The sequence below is a fragment of the Morone saxatilis genome, unplaced genomic scaffold, assembly GCF_004916995.1.
Source record: "Morone saxatilis isolate NCDOM2014 unplaced genomic scaffold, NCSU_SB_2.0 Contig12, whole genome shotgun sequence".
In the NCBI taxonomy this organism is placed as follows: domain Eukaryota; kingdom Metazoa; phylum Chordata; class Actinopteri; family Moronidae; genus Morone; species Morone saxatilis.
In genome coordinates this window covers 5,884,629-5,902,964 of record NW_023339674.1, presented here as the reverse complement: position 1 = coordinate 5,902,964, position 18,336 = coordinate 5,884,629, and the positions used below count along the sequence as shown (strand labels likewise).

At 37.6% G+C, this 18,336-nt stretch overlaps 1 protein-coding gene across 1 annotated transcript in view; it reads right to left on the bottom strand.

Annotated features, from left to right (window-relative positions):
* The window catches only part of znhit6 (zinc finger HIT-type containing 6), a 32,918-nt gene that overhangs the window by 13,841 nt on the left and 741 nt on the right, over positions 1-18,336 (bottom strand). Inside the window, exons 3-5 of the mRNA XM_035653596.1 lie at positions 14,229-14,335; positions 13,983-14,068; positions 11,069-11,172 (exon numbers count right to left, since the gene is read on the bottom strand). Coding sequence (XP_035509489.1) covers positions 11,069-11,172; positions 13,983-14,068; positions 14,229-14,335 — 297 coding nt within the window. The remainder of the gene's footprint in view (positions 1-11,068; positions 11,173-13,982; positions 14,069-14,228; positions 14,336-18,336) is intronic.

Genomic DNA, 18,336 nt, shown 5'->3' with positions numbered 1-18,336 from the left:
TATCATTAACAAGATGTAATTCTGCAATTTTTTTTACAGTAATGGATTAACTACTGGTAACTGTCTCAATGGTAACTGTCTCAATGGTCATTTGGATTTGTTTCCAGTCTGTACACCAATATGACACATTAAAATACATGTATTATTACAGACAAAGATTCCTGTTATGAAGATAAAACCAAGAAAAACATAGCAAATATATTTTTTGCTGTCCCTGAGGAATATAATATCATCTACTGGCACGGCATCAATACGTTCTGCTCTCTAGTAGTCATATACCCCACATACTGTGCTGAACCTAACTACAAGGACTTGTGTGTTGTGCGTTGACCAAGACCACAGAATCTGCCATATATAGGGTGGATTCATCAACCCATTCTCCATCAGAGAAGAGGGACGGAGGCCTTGATGGATCTGAGGGATGAAGATGAAACATACAACGCAAAGCATAATTGTAAGGCACATGTGTGAGACCTTGTTATTAGGGCTTAGTAGTCACCAAGAGATATTCAGAGCACAACTTGAAGGTTTCTTTTGATATGTGTAATATGAAGATTTTTTTTTTTTACTTATCTAAAACCAAAGCTCTCCACAGTTACTGATTATCAGCCCATTCTGAGAATATGGCAGAACAATTTGTGGTTCCTTCAACAAAAAATATTTGGATAATTTATTCATTTTAGTCATTTTTCAAGCAACAACGCAAAAAAAACATCTGGTTCCAGCATCTCAGTTGTGAGGACTTGTTGTTTTTCTCTGATTTCTATAAGTGAAAATGACATATCTTTTGGTTTTGGACTGTTAATCAGACAAAACACGTTTGAATCTTCCTTGGCTCTGAGAAATGTTTTTCATTGTTGGATAAGAGTTGCAACACTTCAGTGGACGGCTCACTGATTAGTTCCATTCACTGGTAAGTTGACGAAATTGCTGAATTTTTTTTTGACATTTTTATGCATCAGATGACCTCTGCATTTAGTCAGTAGTGGTATTCTATGTAGCCAGCTTTAATTAATGTTCAGTGTAAGCTAGTTAGATTCTAATTGCTGTTAGCTAACATAAGCAACACTTTGCTAGCTACAACAACAGACATTAGTGCTTGGCTACAGAGAGCAAGGTATAAATACCTAATCCAAGACCAGGTTTAAGTCCTTTTCTTGCCTGATAGCATTGTAGGCTATGCCTATGGAAAGGGATTGCTAGTGGAAGAATGCAATGGCTATTTTGAACACTTGTATGTCTTTCCTGGCCTGCTTTCTGCCACAAGAAAAATATTAATGCATAGATATTGTAAATGTATTCTACGTTCTGGGAACAGTCCCGATTCCCTCTGAAAATTAAACACAGAGAAACTGGTGTTGCTTCTCCGTCACTACCCAGAAATAATTATTACAGCTATTATATATACTGAATGTAAGTGTTGACAACATAGTAATCAATGTATATTATCCCCTAATATTGACTGAAAACTGCTGCAAATATAGCGGTTGCTGCCGACTGTCCCACTGGAAACCACTTAAACAGGTTGACAGCGTAGACTTATTTAGAACTATTGAGAGCTACATGAATCACATGTGTAGCGACTCTTTTATTCAAAAGGCGCTGGTCAGCAGAACACCAAAGTCATTACAATTTATCCTCTGAGGACCATTAATGTCAGCATTGAATTTCATGGCAATCCATCAAACGACTGTGTAGATATTTGACTCTGGGTTAGTACTTGATGGCCAGACTGATGGACAAACCCTAATATAATGCAGCTATATTAATGCTAAGAATGGGTCGCGTCAAAGGAGATTGATGTGACCATAATGGTAAATATGAAAAGAAATCTGTATTTTACATCAAATGTATATGTTAATTTTAATATGTACTTGCAAAATAAACAGCACAGCATGCATGTAAAACATTTTCATTCCATTGTACTGACAAAGACAGGTTCAACATTTAGTATGTTAGTAGGGTTATTTTTGTACCATTGTTAAACGGGTATTAGCATGACATAAGACAGAAAAAACTGGTCAAATAAATATAAGCAATGCAACAATATAAAGTGCATATTCTGAGAAACTCCATAATCACTGGCAATGAGCTACTCGACTCTACCCCTGGTGTCTTTTGACAGTAGGCATTGTTCTGGTGCTTGTGAGGTTTTTTTGCAGATCCAGGTGGTAGCATTATATAACAGGGGGCATATTTTTTCCTTGAAAACAGAAACAGGACGGGCAGGGGGAGTTCAAAAGCAAAGAAGTATGTGCAGAACTGGCCAATGAAAGGTGGTTATGAGTTTCCACTTGACTGTAAGCAGAAGGTGAAGGAGTGAAGCTGTGGGTAGTGAAGGCAGCAGCAGGCATGTTGGATTTGAAAACAAGGGGCTGGGAGGGGATTCCCTATGCAACTGTAGGAGGTACCCAACACCTCTAACCCCTGAGTCAGAGGAATTTATGTGTTGGCTCAGTTTCTTCTTTGGTGCATCAGTGTGTGCATGTGTATACGTGTGCAGGTGTGTATGTGTTTGTACGTGCAAGCAAATGAGGGTGGAGCACCAGGTGTGATGCCATTATTCTGTCATTACAGCAAATGGAAACTATGTCTTTCAATGGAAAAGGGGCTTGCCCAAAGATTCATGCAATCATTTCAGGCAAGGCCACGGTGCATACCTGGGATAAGTGCCATCATTCATTGTCAGGAAAAAACGAGGAGAGAGCAGCATAAGAAAGTCAAAACAGAAGGACCAACAGTGGAGGACAACTGCTTTGAATACCAGAACCTGCTGAAAAATATCACACTGCCTAGCCTTCAACAGTTATTGCTGCAGGGCCTTGAGCAAGGCCATTGAACTCTAAAGGAGAGCAGTGGCAAACAGTGAAAAGCCAGTTGTGCAAAGTAGTCCCCATGTGTAATTTTGTATACAAGAGGTGCAATTCCTCCTGAAAACATGCCTGTTTACAAAGATTAAGTGCTTAAACTACACAAAGATTATTTTGAAAAGTTTATAACCTCAACATAATTCCATGCAATAAGCTACCCGCTGCCATACATGGCTCGCATTAAAAGGGATTTCTTCACCAACAGGGATTATTCATCAAACAGCACAAAAACTAAAACCAACAAAATAAAATAGAATTGATACATGGTCAGAAAAGAGTGGGTAAAAGAGTAAACATGTTTCATTAATACGCTACTGTACAAGTGATTACCTGCTTGTTTCTAGGGAAGAAAATGATTCCTTCAAATCTCCCAGTTAATGAATAAGCTACTGAGTGGGTATCAATCTGTAACTGCATGTGTGTTTTTTTATTTGCATATATGAGGAATAATACACTCCAGAGTCTACAGGACTCTTGTGGTGATACTGCTTCCCAAAAGGTTGCCTTGACTTCTTATGAAAACTTAAAACCATTAAAGCAGACCCTATAAAAATACCCCACTTTTAGGAAAAAAGGCCTGTTACTGTATTTGTAGTTAATGAATGCACAGATAGTTTTTAATAATCAAGCTAGTTATGTATTTTACATTAAAACTAGAAATACCACCCTGTGGTTAAATGGCTCCGCCAGGCAGTCAAGTTGCAGCTTAAATCTGTCTGTCCAGATTCATATGTGGTGAAGAATTACATACAATTAAATAAAAAGGTATAAAGTTTTTTGGCTCAAAGGAAGTTATCACTATATTGATCCCAGTGAATATATATTACACATGCCCTTGATTACTATGTAAAGATGAATTCTTACAGCTAGTATAGCTACACAAAATGTGTTTATTTTCTCCTGGCATTTTTATGTGTGATGCATTCAGAGGCAGTAAGAAAAAGGCAAAATGGATAAGATGTTTACTTTTTTTTTATTATTGTTTACTTATTGTGTTGTTCCAGTCAACATAATTCTTAAATGATGGCTAGAAACCTATTTTGAGGTCACAATGACCTTTGATCATTGAGTCAACAAAAATATGTCACGGCCATTTTAAGGTCACAGTGACCTTTCAGTCAAAAGTATCACTGACTCACTGACCAAAATTAATCAGTTTATCCTCGAGTCCAAGTGGTCGTTTGTGCCAAATTTAAAGAAATTCCCTGGAGGCGTTCCTAAGATATTGAATTCACAAGAATGCAACGGACAGACAACGGCCCCAACTGCCAGAGCAATCACCAGTGTGGAAATTTGCCATCTTTGCTCTGGAGAGCTTTATAAATACAAATGCTGATGTCTACGCTTCAGTGAGTACTATATTTGTTCTGCTCTTTACAAACCTGACTACAAAACTATATCTGTACAAAGTGTGTGATTTTAGTTTTAAATGCATAAAAACATCTTCCACAAAGAACTGCAAATAATTATAATCCCCAGAACTTTGCCTCTCTTTATAAACCTAAACTGAGTCCGAGCAACTGTCTTCATTCATGAGGGAGATTGAGAAATAAAGCAGACTCCAGGACAATGGATGAATTCATTAACGAGAACACACACTGTTGATTAAGTAAGTGATCGGAGTAACTTGTGCCATCAACACTAGAGAGCAGAAAGCTTGACTGGTGGTATGTCAGTCAGAGCAGATCCATCTGGCTGGATTAAGGATTGGACAGATCCAAGAAAAATGGCATAACATATGAAACCATGTGTCCTGTGTATCTGCCTGTCAGAGGCAGATGCCAGGATTTGGGTGGCAAGTGAGCGCCGGTGGAATGAGATGACAGGACTTTGGGGCCTCTATACTGAGATACAACAAATAAATCCAGTATCCAAAGCCACGGCTGGATCCACAACCTCAGAGGGTGGAGTGGCATAGAGGCTGATGGACGAAAGGGAGAGATTACAGGCAGCTGTATCTTAAGACTCTTTATGTTCTGGCTTGAGCCTCAGTTGCTGAACAAATGCCGCAATGTTAAGTCATGGGTCTGCTTTCCCTGAAAAACTCAGAACACACTCCACCTCAATTCTAGAAAGGCAAAAAAGTTGTTAATACGTGTAGGGTTATATGTATCCATGTATCCATACAACGAACACGACTAGTCTACAGCTGTGCTAGCAGCTCCATGAGGCTGTGATGTTAATTGCTATTAGGAAAAAAAAATTGTTGAAAGGATGAAAAATGGAGAGACATTTTTGCAACTCTTAGATTATTACCACTAATGCGGAAAAAATATAAAATTGGGTCTGTTGGGCGCAGGGCTTAGCTTTAGATATCCTGTCATGAACTGACGTGCTGGACCAGTGGAAAGTTTGACCTGTTGGTCACGCTAGATGTGAAGTCAAGGGATACCAGTAACCCAGGTCATTAGGACTAATCCTCTGGGGACTCTGCATGGTTGTACCAAATTTTATGGCAATCCATTCAAGAGTTGTCATCTTGTCGATGTAGCCACCGCTAGAGCCAAAGTATTAGTGTGGCTTAAAAAATAAGAAGGATTTCATAGCCAAAAGTCATTAACGCTAAAGTTTTTCAGTCCAAGGACAAAACTATGTAATTAATTTTAACACACACATGGGAACCTAATTATTAAAATTCAGTCAACCAAACATGACACATGGCAAGTTTATATTGTCTCTAGCTCATGCAGCACACTCATATTTCTGCCTAATTTACAGTTTGGAATTTCACCCAGAGCCAGAGAGCAGCATGTAGCCCACAGTTATGTGGCCAATTGTGATGACAGCCTTCGCAACACTGATGAAACTGTTGCTTGCCATTCTGATGTGAGGTTTGCCTCAGATGGCAGCCGGCATAGACTCTGCTTTGCATCAGCAGTGGTTAATAGAGCCAACAGCAGCCAGAATGTTGTCTGCTGGAGTCTCAAAAAACATTTGACTAAAGCTGCTGCTGATTGTTTCATTTGAACTTAATTTCTGGAAAGTAGGAATCGTGGCGCACGTGAGCATGCAAAGTGATGAATAGTCATCCTCCGCCATGAAATCTGGGGTGAAATATGGCTCTGTCTGCTTTAATCCATTTGTTCATTCATTCATCACATGCAGTATTTCATACACCACTTGGGTTTATACATACCTGGGGTGAATATCACCGCTACATTACAGCATTTTTTTTTTGCATTAATTGACATAATTGAGGTTCTAAAATTACACCATTTTCCATTGTCCCAGTATTGCAAGCTTTAGCAGTGGCGTGTTGTGGAAGTGCATTTGCACTGCACATTGACTGCAGGGGATAACTGTGGACAAACGTGTTGGTGATGGCAAGTCCACCATGTTCAGCTTTTAGTAGTTCTTCAGTAGTTTTTTAACACTTTTGAGAGTTTTTAAACACAGTTGAACTAATATTAGTGCAAACCAATCACTTCCTGCTTCAGTTTAAAAAGCTTTCCACCAGCAAATCAGTGAAAAAAGAATGGTGGACTTAAGGCTGGAACATGCAGAATGTGTGTAGGAGAACATGCACAATGTCCACATGGCTGTTTATTTTATTCTTTAACTGATTTTTATACTGTTTACATATTTTTCCTTTTTCATCTTGGGCCTACTTTCCGACCAGAGTTGGATCAAGCAATCAGCTTGCTCCTCTGCACACACACCATCTTGCCCCGCCCCACCCCTTTCTGTTTTTCTCTCTTGACTTTTTACGTTAGCAGCAGGGCTAAACAATTAATCGCAATATCATTCGAAACAAAACATGACCAAGTGCAATATCCAAATCACAAGAAGCAGCAATTTTCTGATGGAGGTAAAAAGTGTGTCCCTGGCCTACAAATCTTGTTCTCCAGATGTAAGAAAGCATGTTTGTTTGGTACAGACCATAACAAATGTCACATCATCACAATTTCAATAGTTATAAAGTCTTTAACGTTAACTTATGAAGTCGCCCAAGAAAACACAACTCACATTTTGGATTTTGGATTCCGTTTTCACAACAGCAGGTGTGCGGCTTGTGGAGGAGGCTTCCTGTAATCTATCGAATACCAGATAATGTCTCTCTCTACCTCTCTCTCTCTCTGTGTTTCTCTGCAAAATGCTAAAATGGGTCACCGGCCGTTAATATACCTGGGCTGCCCGCCCAAGGAAAGTCTATATGTGGGGAAACACTGGAGATCAGGTTTCAACCTGTCAGACCTATTAAAAAAAATAAAAAAACAAAGCATTTGTGTACTAATTCTGAGGTTGATTATAAAGGCAACGGTTGAAGCTTCAAAACTTCAAAGCATTCTGGTCAGCCCTAACTGTATCAAAATTTGGCTATGCAGCATTAAGGTGGCAATGCATGTCTGGTTTTGTCTTGGCTTGGTTTTGGGTGTTTTATAATCATAATTGAGTAGAGGCTTTGGTATGCGTCAAAGGAACTAGCTCATTTGATGTGTAAACTGACCATGTTTGAAGGCAAAAGTGTTAATGAGGTACCAGGTGCCATTTTAGTGACATGCCACCAGCCAAAAAAGAATGAGAACACATCCGCTTCCTTTTACACAATAACATGGCTGGGGAAAGCAAGCAAGAAAATGCTTGTATGGATTGGGCAGCTGCAGCGAGAACAAGTAAATGACGACAAGGAATCAGACGAAAAGCTCTTGATTTTTTTTGTGGAAGCTTAAATTATAGTGGAATGGAGGAGGAGATTGTTGTCCAACAGCTAAACAGAAAACTGAGGCAAGAGGGAGAGTTTAACATGCTAGTGCAAAAGTGCATGCACAGGATCACGCCGTGCATTAAAAATATTTTATGATATATTAAAATGGGTAAGATAAGGACATACTACTCAGTTCACTGGGTGCAGGAATCTACTTGTGGGTGATTAGGACTCCATTTCCAAAAATTACATTTTTCTCTTGTAGCATCGAAAAGAAGCACTTGATTTCTTGAGTTGACTGTTCTTCAACACCTGTCAATATTTAGAGAACAAAATTAGGTCTCCTCTAACCCAGAGCTGACTGAGTCTGATTCCCAATATATGGCAAACTGACATACATGGCACAAATCCACAGCTGCTCATATTACTAATTATCTCAAGTTATTATAGAAATATGTAGTTATTATCCACAGTAACTGCATCTGCAATGTGTTGTCCAGTCCACTCAAGCTGTCTATGAGGAAAATGCCCTGCCATGCCAGGCTGAGGCTGTAGAAAACATAATTCCACCCTAACACAGCTACTCCCAATGTTCTGCCAAATGCCAGCTATTATATACTTACCCTCCAAGGGCTGAACTGAGAGGCAGCCTGTAATTTTTTGTCAGTCTCTTTACGGTTTGTGCCTTGTTTTTCAAATTAGTCACCGGCAAAAGGTGGAAAGAAAGAAGTTGCACGGCCATTACTTTGAGTACAAATATTTAATCAAAGAGACACACACATACGTTCACGCTTACACACACACATACACACAGACAGACACACACACACAGACACACACCATCGCCAGGCATGAAAGCCCTCTAGTCAGCTGTCTGCCAGTAATGATCCTTCTCTGGCAGCACAAGCGCGTAGCATGAATATGTCGCTAACCAGCTGCAGTCACACTGCTCACACATCTGCTTTTTATATTATGTACTTGGTACATTCTGTAGCACATTCTCTCTCTCGATCTCTCGCAATTTATTATATACCTTTCATCCCATCCCTTGTGTCCATTTGCTGTCTGTGAATGGGGCACTGTTGCAGTTGGTTGAAAAATCTTCAGTGAAACTAACCAGACTAAACAAAGAAATAATGCTGTGCAGCTGGCCAAAGATTCCTCTACGGATACTGCAGCAGCAAAAGCATCAAGGTTCTTCTTGTGTCTTTTGCCGGAGCAGTTGTGGGAATTTAGCACATTTCCCAGGTGTTGAAACTAAATAACAAAAGCTTAACAGACATTCTGGTATCATCCAACAAAAACTTTCTGTCACCATCTGACAAGCCTTGTGTTGGGGATGGGGAGTATGGGGTTAGAGGGTGGGTAGAGTGTGCTACTACAACCTGACATAATGTTGCCTCATCCCGAGATGTGACGTGCACATTTAACTCACCGCCTGCAAAACACCAGAGACAGACGTGACAGAGTGCTAGACTTTAAGGATGGAAAAGAGGGTGGTGAAAGGGAAAGTAACAACATAAAACCAGCTGGAGGGACTGACAAAGGATTCTTTTAGTGGCAATTCTGATTGGCACCCAATGTTGTCCCTGGGCATTTCAGACTCGTAAAACTTTAATATGCAGTTCAATAACCATTTTCCCCTCTTCCCCTCCTTTATTCTTCCACAGAGGGATTAGAGTGGCAGGACTCAGTCTCAAAAGAAATGGGAAAAAAGAGTAGCAGAAGGTTGTCCAAGGAGGGAAAAAGATGCCAGACATGACAAGACCACCAGTAGAACTGAGCAAATTGGAAAAGTGCCCATGCGAAAGAATTACTTACTACTTCAGGGTCTAAAGAAATAAGCCACAGTCTCTAAATCACTGCAAGTCTGCAAAGTTCACTACACTAAAACACTTTCTCCCAAAATCATTAAACTACCAATATGAAAAGGTTAATAACACCATGCAACACTACCAAATGTGTTGGTATATGTATATGGTATGTGTTAATTATAATTTAAATGAACCTTCTTTTACAGCTTTTTCTGTTATTCAAAATCTCACAACGCAATACTTACTTGAAGAACTGACCATAATCACTGACTTCAATTAATGCCACTAGGGCTATGGAGCTATGACACATGATAATATATTAGAGGAGCATTTATGAAAACATAAATTTTAATAACATTTGAACAATGAATAAACTAGCTCCTGACAAAATTCAGATATGGTCAATGGTTCAGGAACAACTGGGCCCTGATTTTGACCACTGATTTAACCTTTTCTTCAATTGATCTACAACTAGTCTAGCCGTAGATTAGAGTGCTATTTGTTTAATCTTTTACTGGTCCTATAACTTCTAAGCTTAAAAAGGTTAGACCTACTGGTGATGACAGACATAATGCTGCATTTTTAATGTGCTTTGACTTTAATAAAACACCATGCCTTCAGGTAGACTAGACTAGATAATATATTATTACAGAATGTGAAATCACTTAACCAATTAATTAACTCAATTAACCTTCCCTTATTCACCTACTCCTGCATTAGTTTACAGATTGTTCCTTTAAGTGTGGTAAAACCATGATAGACGAGAGGTATTGCAGCTGCCCAGTAATTGGTTGTCTGCAGCACGGAACACGCTGCCATCGATCCTCGAAAGGAAGAGTGCATGTGTGATCTCATATACTGAAACTGAACACAAAAATCTGACAAAAACGGCCACTAGCTTGAAAGGTTTCTGCTCCTGGACAGGATTTAAGTGTTGTGAAATACATAAAAACTTCAAACGACTAAAGGATGTCGTCATGGTTTAATTTCACTTGAGAAAATGGTAAACCTCATCTCATCTCCGACTAACAGAGACTGGTGTGCTAACGACAATAACACTACAACTGCCTCAGATAAAACATTGATCACACATTTAACAGACATGGATAGATGCCTTCATTGTCATGCAGACTGCCATGAGAACCTGAAGAGAGAAAGCACTCGATACAACTGCTGTTAGGGCTTAACAAGAGTGCCATCCTGTGGTAAAGTAAAACATCACTAATCAGAAGCTCATTTTGCTCCAAACTAAGCAGGATTTAACTTCACCAGAAACCCGTGAAGTGATGTCTTTGAGTTTGACTGAGCATATTACAATCAGTCTTAAAATGTTTGAAATCCAAACACCCATGGTGTTGTTTTTCTATTACTTGCGTTTGTGCTACAGTGTGTTTTTGTTCAGTTTTTTCTATGATAATGTAGCACGTTTGATATTTAAGAAATTAATCATTTTCATTATGGTCACAATTTTTCTAAATTGTAACAACAGAGTAAAAAAAAACATTCTTGTAGTCTTTTTTCAAATGAAAAAGGATGTTCTTATTATTTTTAATTGAGACACTCGCTGCTTCAAGGCCTAAAGGAAGTGAGGAGCCTGGGTGACTTTCAAATTAAATTGAAATAATTTGTTCCTCTCTGTAACACTAGTTTTTTCAAACCACAGCTAAGGATAAGATAAACAATAATATTCAATTTAAAGTCAAAATACACTGCTTGTATTTGAGTTATTTCAATCTTACTTTGTAAGGAAGAAGGTGGAGTTTTCTTTGCTCTTAGTGAAGGTGATGGGGAGGAATCTCAATGTGATGTTCATCTTTCTGGCATTGGCTGCCAGCTTCTTTGTCTGGAAAACAGAAAAGTACAGATAGTACAGTACGATATAATAGTATAATTCGGTATAATACAGTTATCATTCATTTAATCAATCAGAAGCAATTTGGATACTTGATCAATCATTTACATATTTTCACTGGTTTCAGGTTATCAAATGTGAATATCTGCTTTTTGCTTTGTCTAACTGAATACCTTTGGGTTTTGGACTGATGAAAAGTTTGAATATGGTCACTTTGGCTTTAGAAAATTGTAATTTTCTGGCATTTTATATAACACAGTCATATGATTTGAAAATAATACTAATATTAATTGATATTGAATATAATCATCATCAGCTCTACACAGTATGCAAAACATTATCCCATTATATTCTGTATACAGTAGTATCAGAAAAATGAACACAGTTTACTGTTTACTGTTCAGAATACCAAAAAGAACTACCCTACAGCTATCAGACCTTCAATAAACATCTCACAGCAGCATGCAACTGTTAAGTGAAACAGGATGTAACAGAAAGTTTCTATTCTTAGCTTTGAACAGATTTGTTGGGACCACAGGCTGGCTGGCATTTCAGTTCAGTGGAAAAGTCAGTGGGGGGGACATCTTCTCTAAGAACAAATAGGTCTAAATACCAAACATCTGTTCTGCATCAATAAATCCGGCTGTACAAGCAATTAAACCAAAGATGACCTGAACTTCTCCTTACTGACTTCATCTAAATTTGAAAGGACAAGCCTTTCCTTCCTGGCACTTGTGTAGCTCCTTCATGAGTTCAGATTGGCAGGTAGTAAGAGACAGTAAAACAGATTTATTAAAAAGGCAGGGCTATACAAGGCTAATAACAGATTACTGCACTTGCAATGTTCTGGTAAAAACCCAAATCCCAAAGCTCATCATGTGCCAAGCCTCTATCTCTCGCTGAGAATGAGCCTCATTATTTTGATTGATTTGTGACCTCTGAAGCAGTCACCGCCTCTGAAAGTCCCATAAAAAAAACATGCATTACTCTAACCTATCAAATACCACTTGTGTTGTCTTGTAGTAACAATACAGGTGAAAGCTGGCAGGGACACAGAATCTTACATAATTGAATGTCTGTGGTTTGGAACAACAGCAGTAAGCATTGCATAACTACAACCACAAATTATATAAGTGAAGCAATAAAAAGACAAACACATTTTGATGATTTTTCTGCTAAGCTAGGTCTTTACCATCACCTCTCATCTTTGGATCGTTATGTACATCAGATATCTAATTGAACAATGGATCACTGACATGTATATAAAGTACCTTTGCTACAAATGCAACTGAAATGATAATAATGTGCACCACGTAAATCTCATTTTACATTTTCAGAATGTTTCTGAAAATAATAAAAGACAGTCACACAAATGAATTTCCTCACGGATAAATGCATTTATCACACCGCTAGTGGAATTTTGGACTTACATGTCTGGTGTGTAACATTTAGGAGAGCCTACTGTCAGAAATTGAATATGCATAACTATGTTTACATTGGTCTATAATCACCTGGAAATAAGAATTATTATGTTTTCGTTATCTTAGAATGAACCATTTACAGATGCAGCAGGTCGGCTAACATGGAGGCTGCCATGTTGAACAGCAATGTTTCTACATTGACTGGCTCTAGACAATGGCTCTTGATAAGGCTGTTCCCATTTTTCATGGGTTTCTCCTGCTCACAAACAAAACTTAAAGCTAAAAGCTAATTATCACATTTATTAGGACTTAAATTGCTCTTAAATGTCAGAGAGCTCCACGTCTCTTATGTATTTTAAGAGTGAATCTTAGATGGGTGCAGTGTGCAGGACATATTTTAGAGTGATTGAATAAAGAAGAAGTATGTATAATTCAGATTAGGGCTGTTTTGACCTAATATGCATGTATGTGCTTAAAACAACAAGAAGAAAGCACTGTTTTACTTTTACAATCACTTTTCATGCATCTTCATTGTGTGCACTTGCAATGTGGTACTAAAAGACCTTTTTCACAGCAGCCAAACATCTTTTTTCATCAGTTAAGCCAATTTCCTATTGTTTTTTTTTTGTTATTTATGGTTATTTAATATGTTACTGGGCTTTATTATACCACTCTAGAAAGTGTACATGTTTAATCTTATTTTTTATAAGTTAGTTAGTTTATTAGTTTTTGTTTTTATGTGCAATTTGTAATCTTGTTAAGGAAAGGGCTACAGAAAAAGGTTGGCTCCTTTTTGCATTCTTAGTGGTTAACTGAGTACAGACCCTGGTCTTTGGATGGTGTGGTCAGTGTTAGGTCAGCCTGTTCTTGCTCAGGGTCAAAGTGTCTCAGTTTGTAAAAATCTTTAAGCTTTTAAATCTTACCCGTATTAACTTTCAATTTAGCTGTGATCTGGTGGTAAGATAGATATTTCAGCACTCAAAAGAAAAGTCTTGGCTGAACTGGCTGAACAGTTCTGAACTTTTTTTCAGAGCTAACACATGAACAATGAAGAGAGGACCATCTGTTTTTGGTTCTTAAATACCAAAACTATTCACAGTGAATTCAGAAACACACGTGTTGTTATTTGAAGAAAATAAAACAACTACTTTAGAATGCATTATTTCATGATGTGGGAACGGTGTGTTCGGATGGGAATAATACAAAATTGGATTAATACAACTTGTAAGATTATTCTTGAATAGGATTCACCAGCACTTGGAAGGCTGAGCTTTATCCAAATGGTTGCAATCTGCAACGTCACTGCCGGATAGCACTCAATCCAACACACTGGTCCTTTACTCAACATTAAAAACTTAAATTTGTAAATCAAGGACGTACTTTTAAAGTGGAACGAGGAGTCCGGATGAGATTGTCTCTGGTGGCACCATCAGCAAATCGTCCTGTATCCTCAAGAAATCTGTAGTCTACAGTACAGGTAAAGGACAACAGTAAACACACATACAATTAAAAGCATTTGTTTTTATAATACCAATCATTACAAAAATACTTCAGAATAAATACTGCAAAAACTATTTATGCTGTTTCAGTTTTTCAGCCATGGGAAGAAATAAAGAAGAGGATCACCATTCAGAAGCGCCATTTCATCAAACTGTGAGAGGGTCACAAAGGCAGTTTTATTTCTAACTCCACTGCATCCCGAATCTTCCTTGTGTTTCTTCACACACAGCAAGCTGGAAATAAACAGAATTTGTTAGGTAATGACTCAGTTTTTTAAAAGAATTTGGCTTGGCGGCATTTCAGCTTGTCCAGACAGTGCACAAAGGACAGCAAAAAGAAAAATGGACAAAGAGGGAAAGAAAACAACATGCAATGTCATCTGAGGACTGCTGGTCTGCTGGATTGAGACTGACCAATATGAAACAATAGCATACTGTGCCCTGACTAATTGAAACGAATAACTAGCGCCGTCATTCCAGAAAGATTTGGATATCTGTCTGCTAGGAGAAAAGGCCCAGAGAAAACAAGCTGATGTTTCTCTGATACAAATTTTTCCTTTTTGTAGACAAAATCCATCAACAGTTATCCGACACATAAACACAGCACCAAAAGGAAACAGTAAGGAGACAGTATTTCTGTTCCACTTCATTCCCAATAATATTTGAAACTATGTTGGGTTTTTTTCAAATCGTTACAAAATTTGGACCAAAGGTGTGGATTCACAAAAGTCTAGCTGTCAAATTAGTTACATTGTCCTGTATCTCAAGAAGACACAAAGTCAACATGAGACAACTCAATTATTAATGTCGCAAACATACACATACAGAGTGCATTACAGTAAAACAGTTAGAATGGTTGATACGCAACACCTTTAGCATCAGGTTGCTAGTATAACAGCTAGTTTGGTTACCAGTAAAACAAAAGCAAAACAACTATAATAAAAAAGCACTTAACAGTCCAACGAGGACATTTTTAGAATAGATAAAAGATGCCAGTCTACATTTGGATGTAACACTGTCGGTTAAACTGCTATAAAACGTGTCAGTGAACTGCAGAATGTAAAACAGGGGCACTCAGTCTTTATGTAGCTTACTCTGTGAATTGAGTTTTCAGACACTTAACAGTAATAATCAATGCATCAATGTTGTTGTTTTTATTATTATTCATACCATTGAGGGATGTTTGAAAGCACTATATTGAGCAAGAACTAGAATAACTTTCAAATGACATGCACTGTCCTGCATGCCAAGTGTTCATACAGGTAAAAGTAAGAAGAGTTAAATACAAATAGCCTAACAATAAATAAACAGTTGTTTAGAATGTTGTATTAGCGACACAATAGCATCAAACTGCTAGAACAAGGGCTAATATGGTTAGCACTAAGCTGATTACAGAAAAACCCAATCGACACATCGCATATCAACAATCTTCTGACAAAAGAGAAGCTAGAGATTAGACTCAAACAAGAGTATTCGGGGAGTAAAAGCTGCTTGTCAATATTTGCTGCACAAAATGGACAATGTAACACTGTCAGTTAAACTGCCATGGAACTGTGGTTGCTATGGCAACAGAATGTTCAAATGGAACCAACTGGTGGCAAAACCAGCAAATATCTGCACCGAAGAAGCTGAAACCATTTCTTTCCCCTTTCTACTTAAAAATTACTTAAGCAATTAATGAATTATCAAAATAGTTTCAGATTTATTTTACTATCAAATTATCGATATCTTTTATAAATAAAAGGGGGAATTTTGCTGCATAATGAGTTATTTTAGTGACTTTAATTTACATACATACATTTTTCATACTGATACTTAGGTAAGATATGAATGTAAGACAGTTACTTGCAATAAGGGTATTTTTCAAGGATGCAAGATATGGATTTTTTTTTCAGCCTATACAACAATAATTACCTGCTTGATCGATACTGACAAGATCACCAATAATTTTGTATTTTAAAAAGAAGTTCATAACCTGCAGTTTTTACACACCTAATGTATTGAGAAAAGATGGATGAATTCATATTCCATAGCTGTGACCTAACCAAATCTAACTGACATCTCTACTGTTAACACGAGAACAGTTCTGACACTTTTTCAAGTAAAGTTCATCAAAAAACTTCAGAAACCTACTTTGGCTTTCTTAGAGTATAAAGCCTATCAATTGTTTTGCATAACAATTCAAAATAAAATATTATTATTATCATGGACTGATAATTTATTAACTAAATTACCGGAATAATTTATAATAATGTCAATTTCCCATTATCGGCCCATAATTTATCTGCCCCTATAATCATCATGCATCTCTAATATTTTTACATACCGTAATCGTATTGCTACTTTTACATAACCACCTACACAATTCTTCCACTACCGTCCACCTGCACTTTTGAACTAAAAGATTACTGAAGCTTATATGGTCATTATTCAAAAGTGGCTGTAATTGGCTTCCTGAAAGCGCTTACTAAAAAACACATTAAAAAAAACTTGGACATTAAACCAAGCATGGAAAGACCCATTTTCAGACACCTGCTGAGAGACAGGTATTTGGCCAGGGTCAGACAAAGACTGTATCCCTAGAAACTATGTAAAAGGAATGCTGAATGATGCCCAAAACAACAGGCAACCATGAGAGAAAGGGGAAGGACATCCCCTAGCGCCCTTTGATAAATCTTAATGAAATTTTCAGGTATGACCTTCGATATGTAATTTAGTACTTGAAGGTTAAGTCGTCAATGTTTCAGCATCCACAGAATTTCGAGGATTAGGCCATGGAACATTGCCATTGCCAGTGGCATGTTGTTGCTGGCCTTAAATTAAAGAAAGGTTCAGTCAGTAAAAACAAAAACATGGCCAGGAGTCAATCATAAATATTACGTTACTGCACGCAAAGGTTCTTTCGTGATTACTGTCTTTTTTAATCAGAAAAAGCAGAACAATTTCTTTGGTTTTTATTAGTCATATCAGACACAGATGGAATATAACTTCTATTCTGCATAAAATATTATGATCTCATCATAGAGATAGAGCAGAAGATCCAAGGGAAAATCAAATCACTAAGCAAACTCATATTCTTCATGTGATCTCACTGTAATTTTAACAATATAAACAAGTATTTATCGCTGATGACTACATAAACGGTTAATAATTCTGGAAAATCTGTCTGCAATCATGCTCACAAATACTAAATTATCTAAGGTCATAGACAAAAGCACCTAGTGTCATTTTTCTTGTGAATATGCCACTCAAGATAATTGTGATTCCTCTGTTCACTCTTTCTGCTTGCCTTATTGCCACTATCCAATACACACACACACACGAATATATTCTTTGAAAGACCGCAATCTTTTTCCTGTACCCGTTCCCTCCTGATCTTACCTCAGACGTTACATAACTTCAGTAATAACGAGATTGTTTGTGAGCACCTGGGGAAGATCGTTTCAGCCGAATCGAACCCCCGGGCTGGCTAGTCTTTCCTTCTTCCATGAAATACAAGTTTTACAACAACTTGGCACTTCTTCTGTTAGTGAACTCTCACAATGTACTACACTGTGCTTTTTGCTAACGAATAAATAAATCAAAAGCAACAGTGCAAAGGCTCATGGAGCCCCACGGCACTGCTGATTTTGTAAAATAAGCTAAGCTAATATGTGGATATGGGTGGCTCTATGAGTGCAATCATGTACCTCAGTCTACATACTGCATTAGCTGCATTGTGCCTTTAAGATGCTGTGTTGCCTAGATACGAGAGAAACGTCATCAGACAGCACTTAACCTGACTCGCGTTTCATTTATTGTCTTCAGCATCTATTAATAAGATGACTTTTTTGGAATTCAAACATGTGTCTATAAAACTATACACTACGGACAAAGTGATGTAACATGAACAAAATCACATAACAATCATAGGACAACTCAGTCCTGTCATAGGTTAAAGTCTAAGTATGAAGAGGAGTTGGGATCATGTCAAAGTATCCAATATTTCACAAGAAAAAAACTAAACAATAAGAGAAATAAAGAAATAAAGTAACCATAAATGTGTGCAACAGAGATATGTTTGTGATATATTCACTGTGCGATCTATTGCCCATGTGCAACTGCTGCTAGTATTTGTGATATTGTGTTATCTGTTGTGGTTTTTTACTGTTTTTTCTCTTGTACAGTGTTTATATTATATTATTTTTTCATACTGTTTTTTTTTTCTCTATCCACTTTGCTGCTGTAATATTGGA